This window comes from Sciurus vulgaris (assembly GCF_902686455.1).
Source record: "Sciurus vulgaris genome assembly, chromosome: 14".
Taxonomy (NCBI): Eukaryota; Metazoa; Chordata; class Mammalia; order Rodentia; family Sciuridae; genus Sciurus; species Sciurus vulgaris.
This window is the reverse complement of record NC_136475.1, coordinates 29,062,229-29,074,686: the sequence shown is the minus strand read 5'-3', so window position 1 is coordinate 29,074,686 and position 12,458 is coordinate 29,062,229. Positions and strand designations below refer to the sequence as shown.

The 12,458-nt window shown below is 47.4% G+C and overlaps 1 protein-coding gene across 6 annotated transcripts in view; it reads left to right on the top strand.

The window, feature by feature from the left end:
- SFXN5 (sideroflexin 5) overlaps positions 1-12,458 on the top strand; it is a 110,938-nt gene that overhangs the window by 23,669 nt on the left and 74,811 nt on the right. For 5 of the 6 annotated variants that reach the window (XM_079111460.1, XM_079111459.1, XM_079111456.1 and 2 more), the window contains exon 3: positions 592-669. In XM_079111460.1, the coding sequence (XP_078967586.1) occupies positions 592-669 (78 nt within the window). Of the gene's footprint in view, positions 1-545; positions 670-12,458 lie in introns of all 6 variants that reach the window. The other variant, XM_079111457.1, reaches the window with a different exon arrangement.

Genomic DNA, 12,458 nt, shown 5'->3' with positions numbered 1-12,458 from the left:
TGCTTCTGTTTTTTTTTTTTTTTTTCTTCTTTTTTTATAGTACTGGGGATCGGACCCAGAGCCTTGCACATACTAGGCAAGTGCCCTACCACTGAGCTACATCCTCAGCCCTCTACTTCACCACTACTTTTTTTTTGGTACTAGGGATTCAACCCAGGGATGCTTAACCACTGAGCCACATTCCCAACCTTTTTAAATATTTTTTTTTTTAAGAGACAGGATCTCACTAAGTTGCCTAGGGCCTCACTAAGTTGCTGAGGCTGGCTTTGAACTCTGGACCCTCCTGCCTCAGCCTGCCAGGCTGCTGGGATTACAGGCGTGCACCACTGTGCCCAGCTTCTACTTAAATGCACTTCTTAAATTGCCCAATAATGTTCCATGATATTATTAAAAGATCACTGCCCAGCGGTTTCCCTATGGAAGGACATTTAGGTGTTCTTCCTGTTGTTTTTTTGTGTGTCCCATGAACTGAGGACTGAAGCCTTATACATCCTAAACATTGTCACTTTGATATTGATGTGGTTCTACTTGGAAATGGTTTTTAGGAACTTTGAACCTGTGGCCCTACAATGCCTCTTCTCTCCTCTGCAGAGACGTCTCAGAGAAGCTGTGCAGCTACTGGAAGACTATAAGCATGGGACCCTGCGACCAGGGGTCACTAATGAACAGGTAACTCCTTTGGAGGTGGGCAAAGGCAGGTGGGGAGGGGAAGGAAGGACAACTTTGATGATTACAGAGTCCAAGAGTTACATTGTCTAAGTTTTTCTTTCCATTCCTAAATTTTATTTTACAAACTTAAAAAATTAATTTTGCATTTTCAAAGTAATATGTGTGAATAATTCAAAAAGTCTAATAGTACCTAGAACACTTGTGGGGAAAAACATTCCTGTTTCCTAAAATTGGCTACCTTGAACTGTTTCGCACATAGAAATCTGTATTTCAAACTAGTATGGTGATCTTTGCTGCTGTTTCTCAATTGATTCTTTTGCATTCTCTATTATGGTAGTTGAGGATTCCACTTTCTTATTATTCACCCCTATAAATACACTTCTTCTTCCTCTTCTGCCTCCTGCTCAAAATAGTTACCATGGCTCAAGGGTCTATAATTATTCAGTATTCATGTTATAACAATTATATAAATGACATTTCTTGTGTAGTCATGTTGGTTGTATCATGATTAGGTTTCTTCTCTTTTTCAAAGTTTTGCTTTATCTGGAGTTAATAACTGCCTTTTTAAAATTTTATTTATTTATTTATTTTTAGTTTTCTTTGTGTTATTTCTCTTATCACACCCTCTAGCAGCCTTTCCTTGTTTTTCGAACCTCCTTTCAATTTGAAGACTCTAGTCTTTCAGTTCTATCCTGAAATGTTCCTTTCTGGAGTCTGTCTCCCACCAGCACCAGGTCTTCCTTATTCAGTGGAACACCTTTTCCAGTAGCTTCTGGAAAAAAATGGTAAATGGGAAGAACATTCTGGTTCCTTCTGCTTCTGAAAAATTATAATTCTGTAACTCAGCCTTAATTGACAGTTTGGCTGAGGAGAAAATTCTGGGTTGACTGTCATCTTCCTTCAGACTTTTGAAGACCATTGCTCTATTTCTTCTGACTTCCAATATAATTATTGAGAAGTTGGAGGCCATCTCATTCCTAACCCTTTGCAGGTGGACCATTTTCATTCTTTAGAAATGTTTATAGTCTTCTCTTTATCTGTGAAATGTATTTCTGAAATTCCTCAGTGTGGTCTCTTTTAAAATTCACTAATTTGGATTCTTGTTGACCCCTTTCAATCTGAAGATTCTTGTTGACCCAGTTTTAATCTGAAGATTCTTTCAGTTGTGGCAAAAAATTGTGCACTGTTTCTTTGATAATTCCTTCTCCTTCTAGAATTCCTTTTTGTCAAATAGTCGACATCCCAGGCAGACACTCAGCTTTCCTTATTCTTTTTCTCTTTGTTCCCATCACTGTAGGCCAGATGTGGGATATCAGGGGATAGAACAAGGAAGAGACTGGATGAGGTTCTTGCCTCACAGACCTTCACCCAGAAGTAGGTGAAGACGCCACACTGTGGGAAAGTAGTGGAAACAGTATCTACTGGAGTGTCTGGAAGGGATTTGAGGGATGAGAAGGGGGCTGGTGAGGAGGATCCCAGGGTAGGAGCCATCCAGGGTGAAGAAGCCAATGAGGAATGTGCTAGATGGCAGAGTAGCAGGGGAAGGGAGGGCAGGCTCACAGTGGATGCAGCACCTTGGCCAGATGCCCTCATCAGGCCCCAAGGAGTGATGAGACATGCAGGACCCATCCTCAGGTGTCTGCACTGTATGCTGAGTCATGGGCAGCCATCGGAAGGGACAGCGGGCTGCAGTCTCACTCCTGAGCAACAGAACGTCTTCCTGGCCATGGACACTGGACACCCTGGGTGGCTGACCTGATGGCACGCTGCCTGCCCGGCTTGAAGCAGTCCTCAGACCCGTGAATGTTTCTCCTGCCCGTGTCTGCTCCCAACTCAAGCTCCCCTCTGCCCATGCTTGCTGAAGGTGGCCTCTTGGGACGTCTTTCAGCTCCTGGAGTTTGGGGAATGAGACCACATTTTCTCTCTTTGCTCCCTGTACTATTTCCCTGGGCCTTTGTCTTCTGTCCTGAAAGCCCCCATGAGCCTCCAGGGAATTGGAGAGAGGATGGGGGTGGCTTTTTGGCCATAGCTGAGCCTCCCAGTTCTGACTGGAGGTGGCCATGCATGCAGGGGCCATCTGGTGACCAGATAGCACAGTTGTTAGGTGTGAACCTATGACCCCTGGAAGCAGATCCTTCCTCTTCCCCCACCCCACATCCTTGGGGCTGGCAAGATTTGGGGCATTAGGCTCTGCATGGGTCTCATGGTGCCTTCTTAGACCACAGTGAATAAAGCCACACCCCCTCTGACCTCCACAGACACAGGAAAAATGATGTCAAGTCACCTCTGGTCTTGGGAACACCCCAGTGATCTGAAATTAAGGATACAACAATTCCTAGCCCAGGCTGGCCCTGCTTAAGGGTCACGTCTATGCCATTTGAAGAGACCCAGGGCAGTTCTTGGTCTCATAGTGGACAGTGACCTCGTCTGCACCTGCTCCGTGCCTGCTCCATTGTGCTCTTGTAGGTGTGTGTGTCAGAATCCTGAGACTGTGTCCTGATGCCTGAGGCCTGTTCTGATGTCATGGGCAGTGCTATGTAACTCGTGTGCACTCTTTTCTACCCGTTTGCCATTTGACCTGCCCTCCAGGTATGGCACCTCACCAGTGGGTATTGTAAAAGTGTACTGAGAGTTTGTCCACTCCTGGTGGCCTGGCTTTTGGGCTTCTGTTCATGAGTGGCTGATATCTCCTCCAGAGACTGTTACCATGTTAAATGGTTGCTACACAAATAGATAAAATAAGTCTCAAGGATAAAATAAAAATAAGTACAATTTTTCCTTTGGGCTTAGCTAGTAGAAATTTGATGTGCTTAAAACCCCAATAAGGATTGTAGCTCTCAGATAAGCAATGAAACCATAGTTGATAAAAAAAATATATAATCACTGACATCACCGACAGATTCTGGACGGTAACTCTGGTTTCTACCTTTGTAGATACTAGGGCTTTGCTGGAGGGGCTTGGTTGGATGGAGATGGGTGGAGCTAAACATGGCAGAAACCTGCCATGGCAATATACCACTTCCTGTGTTTGTCCCAAGTGCCCGGCACGGTACCAAGTACTAGTGCTTTACATGTTACCTCCATCAATCTTCATGGAAACCTATTTGGTAGGTGCCTGAATCAAACCTTATAAGTGAGGAAACAGTTCCAGAGAGGTGACATGACCAGTCACTTCTGGGACAGAGATCTGACCCCGGGGCTCTTAGATCCAGTGGGAGGGACATTCCCTTTAAGTCACAGACAAAAGTCAAGAAGTAAAATGGAGTGAGAGATACACAGAAAGAGAGAGACATAGAGAGAAGTCACGAGAGGAGATGAGAGGGAGTTGGAAAGTTAGGGGCCAGGTTGCGAAAATCTGTGAAAACCAGGTAGAGATGCGGGATGTGTTATGTGGGGCAAGAAGCTACTGCAACTCTTGAGCAAGGGAGTGGCACGAAAGTGGTATTGTTACAGAATCAGCCCGATGGCGGTGCCGGGTGTACTGGGAGAAGGAAGGGCTACAGAAACCAGTCTAGAAACTACTGGAGTAATTAGAGTGCCCAGCACCGGTCTCTGGTGACCACTATAAGCTCCTGAGCAGGGACTCTGCTATCATTCCATAGTCCCCAGAGATGAGGGACCAGCCACCCTTTATTAAGTGCCTGCTCTATACCTGCCATAGCACACAGGCAGTGCAGAGCCTGCAAGCAGCATGGATTTCTGTGTGCAGCCTGCCAAGGAGAAAGGGCAGCTGGGATGTAAGAGATCCTGCAAGCCTCCTCCTCTGCAGAGAGGAAATGGGGTCAGCTGTGTTTGGACTCTGCTGAAAATAGCAGAACACATGCCAGAGGCTTAAAAGCACTTGCACCCCAAACCTGTGTGCATCTGCAGGTTTGCCAGAAGCTGGCTGGCTGGACCCCCTCGTCTCAGCCACAGGCTCTGGGAATCCTGGTCAGCATCCTGCCGCTCTCTGCCAGCACTAGCTCGACCTTTATCATTAGCACAGTGATCCATAGTAGCTAAGACTGTGTGGCCTGGGTGAGGTACTGTACCAGGTGATATGGTCACATCTCAGGCTGGGGAACTACAGTGGCCTCTAGATGTTCTTCCCATTTTACTTGGGTCCCTCCGTTTGTTCCTATTACAGTACTAGCACAGCAGCAGGCAGAGTGATCTGGGAAACATACTATCGGTTCCTTTGCTCCTGGGTTTCTCAACTTTGGCACCATTGGCATTTAGAGCTGCATAGTTCTTTTTTTTTTTTGTACCAGGGATTGAACCCGGGGTGCTTAACCACTGAGCCACATCTCCAATCCTTTTTAAATATTTTATTTAGAGACAGGGTCTTGCTGAGTTGCTTAGGGCCTTGCTGAGTTGCTGAGGCTGGCTTTGAACTTGCAATCCTCCTGCCTTGGCCTCCTAAGGATTATAGGCATGTGCCACCGTGCGCAACCTGCATGGTTCTTTGCTGTGGGTGCTGCCCTGTGAGCCCAAGGATGGTCACCTGCATCTCTGGCTTCTGCCCACTAGATGCCAATAGCTCCCTCTCCCCAGGCATGACACTCAAAAGTGTCTCCAGGCATTGCCAGAGGTCCCCTGAGGAAAATCACTTCTAGGTGAGAATCACTGCTCTATGAAGACAAGTAGTGTCCCCCTTTTCCACTCAGAGTAAAAGGCAGAGTTCTTAATAGGGTCATGAAATCCTCATTCATTTCTGACATTGTCTCCCTCTGTTCTTCTCTTATTCAGTCCACTCTGGTCACACTGGTTTCCCTGCTGTCCCTCAAACACCCCTAGTAGGCCCACTTCTGCCTCAGGGCCTTTGCATTTCCTGTTCTGTCTGCTAGTCTCCTAGCCTATATCTGCAGAGTTCATTCCCTCTTTGAGAATTTCCTCCAGTGTCACCTCTGAGACCCACCCTGATCCCCTCACTGTTGTAACCTCTGTCGCCACCACACCACACATTCCCGATCCTCTTACCTGTTCCACTTTCCCTTGTTTCCTAAAGCACCTAACATAGCAGAGAATTTTTGTTTTATTATTTTTATTGTTTATCGCCTGTCCCCCTTAGCTGGCAAGCTCCACAAATCCAGAGCTTTTTTTTTTTTTTTTTTTTTTTCTTTCTCTGATATATCCTTAGCACCTATAGCAGTGTGCAGCACATAGAAGATGCTCAATAAATATTTGTTCACTAAGCACATCAATTATTAATCTTGGCAATAACCTTGTTCAACCCCAGGGTCTGTCCTCTCCATAAAGAGAAGCTGTGTGGATAAGGAGTGAATGCTATGCTGCAGAGTCAAGCAGAGGGCCTCTTCTTTCATATGTCTGCACTAGGGGTCAGGGCTGGGGATGTCTCAGTGGTAGAGTGCCTAGCATGCATGAGGCCCTTGGAGTTCAATCCCCAGAACTGCAAAAGAAAAAAAAAAAAAAAAAGAATTGGGGGAAGGTTATTTCACCCCCCACAGACTTGTACAGGTACATATTACCTGGGAGTTACCATGGCAACAGAATTAATGGTGAAGTATAATGCAATTGGCCCAACTGATAAATTGGGAAGTTTCTTTTTTGTTTGTTTGATGGAGGCATCCTTTGCCTTACAGAAGGATCCCCTTCAGGCTCTGTTTAATTACCTTCTGGAGGTTGTTTTAAATAGGCTCTGTCGAAGCTGCCTTAGGAGGTTTGGAGAAGCAGCTTGGAAAGAGGCAGAGGGGAAGCTGAGCGAGCCAGACTGGGGGTGGGGCCTGGGCAGTTGCTCTCCCCTGGGTGCTGGGGGCTGTCCTCTCCTAGAAGCAGGTGGTAACCCATCCCTGTCCCTTCCTTGGTCTCCACTCTGAGACTCGGGTTCAGAGGGCAGCTTGGTAGAGATGCTAACCACTTATAAAATCAGCAGAACTTCCCATTGTTTCAGAATCCTTCCCCACACTGCCCTCTCTCCTCCTTCCCCAAGTTGAAAACATCCAAGTCCAAAGTCTCATATCCACACTGCCTTGTCACTGGAGTCAGTAAGAGATCAGGGCTGCACATTTTTCTGTTCAGTGGCATAGAGGGAGCTAGGCTCTGGGCTGAGCCCAAATGAGATCAGGTTACAAGCAGGGATTATAATTTGAAGTGGAAATGGTTCAGTGGGTTACTGGAAAGACACTGGGACTCCTTGGCCTAGATCCTCTGTGTGGATGACCCATCCACCATGTCTCAGTTGGTCTTGCTTGCAATGCTTAACATCCCAGAATAATCCTCCCCTGTAACCAGTTTACAGGATTGGCTCAAGAAACTTCAAACTAGCAACCAACTTTTGACTCGCATGTTCATTTCTTCATCTAGCATTTAACTCATTGGTCCAGCAGGTTACAGGGAAAAGACCTCAGGGGTCAGACCAGAACCTGCTCTCCCTAGAGCTGGACCTGGCAAGTGGATTGTTGGGCAGGAAGGGATCCTGGCAAGACTTGTTCCACCTGATTAATTTTTAACAACTGTGCAGGTTTAAGGTGTGAAGTGACCATACAGGAAGACCAGGCAAGTTAGTGACTGAGCCAGGGCCAAAGTTCTTGACCATAACTATCATCACTGTAGCATGGAGAGGGGATAAACCCAAATAAGATCAGGTCATACTAGGGATTTTCATTAAAATGGAGAGGTTCCTCCCACTTCATCCCAAGCCCTCCTGAGACTTGTGCACTGCTAGATGCCACAAGATCCTGAAAAGCCATCTTCACTTCCATCGCTTCTTCTCCTCCCTGGAGAACCTTCCCCAACATCATGGGAGCAGTTTCATCTAACCCCAAAGGGATCATATTAGAGTTATTCTGTCATTGTAATAAAAACATCCCCAAATGCCCCCACTCAAATAAGACAAGGTCATTTCCATGCTGCATAAGAATACAAGTTCAGCTGGGGAGATAGCTCAGTTGGTAGAGTGCTTGCCTTGCAAGCACAAGGCCCTGGGTTCAATTCTCAGCACTGCAAAAAAAAAAAAAAAAGCAAAGCACCTTCCACACAGGCAAGTGGCTCTGCTCCACAGGGTCATTCAGGGTCCTGGTCTCCTATATTATGCTTCTCTACCATCCCCTTCGGCTTTGTCTCGTCTGCCTGGCTGAGCTGGGCTGCAGCCACATCTTAGCTCTGGCTCAGAGGAGGGGACAGAAAGCATGGATGGGGAGGGCACTGACCTGAAAACACATCTCAGTTTCCCACCAATACCACTAAGGGCTTAGACACATGGACAGACCTAACTGCAAAGGAGACTGGAAAATGCAGGGTAGTATATCAGCCACCTGCCAGCAAAGTTTTCTGTAACTGTGGAATAAGAGGACAGAGATTTAGCTGGACGGTTAGTGGTCTATGCCACAGGCTTCAGTAAAGGGCCTGGATATTGTGTACCTCATTGCCATTTTTCTAGTGGATCGATTTATTTATTTATTTATTCATTCATTCATTCATTTATTTATTTATTTATATTTTTCTGTGCTAAGGATAGAACCCAGGGCCTCGTACATGCTAGGCAAGCACTCTGCCATAGCTACATCCCCAGCCCTTACCTTTAATTTTTTTTGTGTATGTGGAGCTGGGGATTGAACCCAGGGCCTTGTGCATGTGAGGCAAATGCTCTACCTACTGAGCTATATCCTCAGCTCTACTTTTTTTTTTAACAGAATAGGTAATTTATGAACAAGATATGGAACTCTAGAGGTATAAAAAGATCAGAGAATGAAGAAAGAAATCTCCCTTCTCTCCCACAATTACCTACTTCCTCTCTCTAGAGTAGCCATCAATCTTTTCTGTACCAGGCCAGAAACATCTGCAGAAATTTAGCCTTTTTCTTTAAGTGCTGATATAATAATGAGAACTCCAGGAAATTCACTAAAATATGGTTCATAATAGTCCTGACAAAAGATATGACAGTCACCCAGATATTGCATGATTCTATTCATATGAGATATCTAGAGTAGTCAAATTCATAGAGACAGAAAATAGAACAGTGGCTGCCAGAAGTTGGGGGAGGAGTGGGGAGTGGTGTTAGTGGGTGGAGTTCCACCTGGGGAAATGGGAAGGTTCTGGAGATGGCTGGGTTAGTGTTTGCACAACAGTATGGACGTGCCTACTGCCATAGAGCTGTGCCCTTACATTTAAGATGGTAAATTTTATGTGTATTGTATCACAATACAAAAAGATGGGAAGTTGCCTAAAGTCTGCCAGTAGGGGGCAGTTTATTTTATTTTTGTTAAAATTTTTTTTGTTTTTGTTTTTTCAATGCTGGGGATCAAACCCAGGGCCTCATGCATGGTAGGCAAGTGCTGTGCCACTGAGCTCCATCCCCAGCTCAGGACGGTTTACAATATCCTCAAAGTTTCCACTAAGAAGAATACATCCCTCTGTGCACAGATATGAAAAGATACCAAATACATGAGGGAGAGCAGAACACTGTGCAGCAGTGTTTGGCATTTAGAGACAAACGCAAGTGGTGTTTAAGAGTGGGGACTTGGAGGGGCTAGGGCAATAGCTCAGTGGTGTAGTGCTTGCCCTAGCAAGCATCAGGCCCTGGGTTCATTCCCAGCACACACACACACACACACACACACACACACACACACACACACGATAAAAAAAAAAAAAAAAGGAAAAGAAAAAAGGAAAAAAAGAGTGGGGACTTGGATCTGAGTTCAAATTCTTTGGGCAAGTCACTTAACCTCTCTGTTCTTCAGTTCCACATCTGTAAAGCTCGAGATAACACTAGTTGCAACCTCCTAGAGAAAGTGTTGAACAAAACAGAAGAGCATGTGTTGCTGGGAAGCTTTGCTGCCATCTTCATCTGTGGCACCGGCCTATCTGCTGGCTGGCTGGTGGTGACACTGTGGCCTGCAGGACCTGTCCACCAGCTCTGGCCTCCTCAGGACCTTCTTGCTGCTGCTCTACTACACTCCTGCCTGTGCCACTGAGCCTGCATCTGCCTGATGTCCTGTCGCTGGCCTGTGGGCAGAGGTGAAGGAGACAGTCCCAGAATCCAAGGGACACAGATGGCTTACCACTGTGGTGCTGTTTTGCTGGACATTGGTGGGAGGGAGGATGAGGGAGCTGGCAGGAAGCATCTGCTGCCAGGCTGCACTGGGGTCTGGGACCTCAGGATAGTGCCAGCCATTCCCTCCTCTTACGCTTTGGGTCCGGCAGTCATCCTAGCCAACTGCAGACACTGACCTGCTCCAGATGGCCCCTTGAGAATGGGGGGACCCAGCATGCAGGCCAGGAGACCTGGGGCCCCGTCTTCATCCTGCTACAGGCCCTGGGGACCCTGGCTGAGCCACATGGTCTCTCTGAGATGTTACCCTGTCTGCAAAGAACATCCCCACCTCACAGGCGTGCTGGGTGAATAAGACAATGGAGATGCAGTTGCCTTGCAAGATGATTAAATCTTTTAAAAACTGCTCATTTTAATTGCTTCCCCTCTATTTTAGGCAACCATACTGAGCACGTTCTATGAGTCAAATATTTTATATATGCATATCTCATTTAACCCTCTGTGTTAGTCACGTTAAGCCAAGTGCTATAACGAGCAAGCCCCAGATTTCAGGGACTTACTATGGTGAGTTCTGCTCCTCACTCGTGTCTGAATCCAGTGCACTGCAGGGTCTTGGCCACGTGCTGTTGGTCAGGGACCAGGTTCCTTTCACTTCATGACTTTACCATCTTCTAGGGCCTCCTTGTCCTCCACCGGATCCTTTCTGAGAGGTTTTGAGGACAGGTGAAATGATGATCATCATTTCTGCTATCAGTGCCCCAGCCGCCCCTAGTCCCAGGAGCCCACCTGCCTGCTGGGGAGCCTGGGAAGAGCAGGGGCTGCTGAGTGCCATCTCTGTCTCACCTTTCAGCAACCCATTTTACTGATAGAGAAGCTGAGGCCCAGAGACAAAATAGCTTTCCCAGAGAAACGTGTCCAGTAGGCGGCCGAGCCGAGGTCTGTCCCCTCTTCATTGTGTGTGGCTCCTTTTCCACGTCTTACTCTCTGGAGGTTCTGTTCAGGCTCTTCAAGCTTCCTGGGTTCCTGTGTTATCTGGTTTCCTCCAACTCCTCTTCTACATCTGCATGTGTAAACTCACTTAGCAAGAATCTTCTTCACTTAGGTCCTCCAAATATCAGTTCATTTATAGGCAGAGACAACTACAAAATTTTGGGGGCTCAATGCAAAATGAAAATGCAAGATCCTTCTTCAAACAGCAGAAAAAAAAACCTTCCCCTGCCCTGCTCTCTCCCTCTCCCCCTCCTCTCCTTCTCGTCCCCAGCCTCTTAACAAGGTGTTTTTCTTTCAATATATATTTTTTAGTTGTAGGTGGACATAATACCTTTATTTTTTATTTTTTTTAAGTGGTGCTGAGAATTGAACCAGGGCCTCAAGTGTGCTAGGCGAGCGCTGTACCACTGAGCCACAACCCCAGCCTGACAAGGTGTTTTTTATTTGCTATTTAATGTCACCCTTCTTTGACCACAGGGACCCATGTAGGGCAAGCGCAGACCCTCCCAGGCACCCAGAGCCCCGCTCCAAGCCTCAGCGTTGGGGACCCACTGGTCCTACCCCATGCTCCCTGCACTGAGCCCTCTGCCAGGAGTGGAAGGTGGCAGTGGTCACTGGGTGGGTGCCCAGAGGGGGTGGCCAGTGGGATGGCAGGACCATGAGTGAACCATGGCTGCAGGCTCCCAGTGCATCTCTGCTGTGCACCAGCCTTCAACAAAAATTCAAAGATAAAGATTCTAAGAAAGTCAAGACAGAAATCAGCCCAGCATGATGGTGCGCGCCTGTAATCCTAGCGCTCGGGAGGCTGAGGCAGGAGGATTGCAAGTTCAAAGCCAGCCTCAGCAAAAGCAAGGTGCTAAGCAACTCAGTGAGACCCTGTCTCTAAATAAAATGCAAAATAGGGCTGGGGATGTGGCTCAGTGGTTGAGTGCCCCAAGTTCAATCCCTGGTACCAAAACAAAAAATGAAAAAAAAAGAAATCAGAGTGGCAGATCCCCAGAACAGGGCCTCCTTCTCAGCACTGCATAGGGGGCATATTCTTTTTTTTTTCTGGTACCGGGTATTGAACCCAGTGTCTTGTGCTTGCAAGGCATTCACTCTACCAACTGAGCTATATCCCCAGCCCAAGGGGGCATATTCTTGTGGTCCTCTTTCTATTTCCCAGGGAAGGGGTCTCCTGGGGGCCCAGGTGCAGTGCTCAGACCTTGGACTTGTTCCCCTCTGCCTGTGACCCCCACATCTCGGCTTCTCTGTTTCCACTTCTCTGGAGAATAAACCTCCATCTCTAGGGCCAGGGCTTGGGGACCCGTGCTCTCTGGCCCTGCCCCACACATCTTGCTTGGAGCGTCTTCTAGGCAGAGCCCATTGGCTTCCCATTGAGCCCATCTGTGGGTGCGGGTGTGTGGGACACACTGCCACCCTCTGCAGCTCTGCGTCCATCCCTCGTCAGCTTGAGTCCTGGATGTACTTCTATTTTAGAGGATGATATTCCTTCACTAAACACTTATGGAGCACCTACTGTATGCCAGGCACTCTGGGAGATGGTGCCAGGAGATACCGAAAGGCAAATTCCTGCCTCCCGGAGGCTGGACAGTAAATCCAGAGGTGAGAAATGGAAGAGCATGATTGGGTGGAGGGTGCAGGTGTCAGGAGTTGTGCCAGGGCCTGGGAGGCACTTGGGACAGGGCCTGGACCTGGGAGGCGCCTTCTGAGCAGAGAGGGAAGGACCAGCCTCTCATCGTTCCCCCTGCTCTGATGTGCTCACTTGCAGGGATCCTGCAGTGGGTTCTTTCCTCTGCCTCCTCTG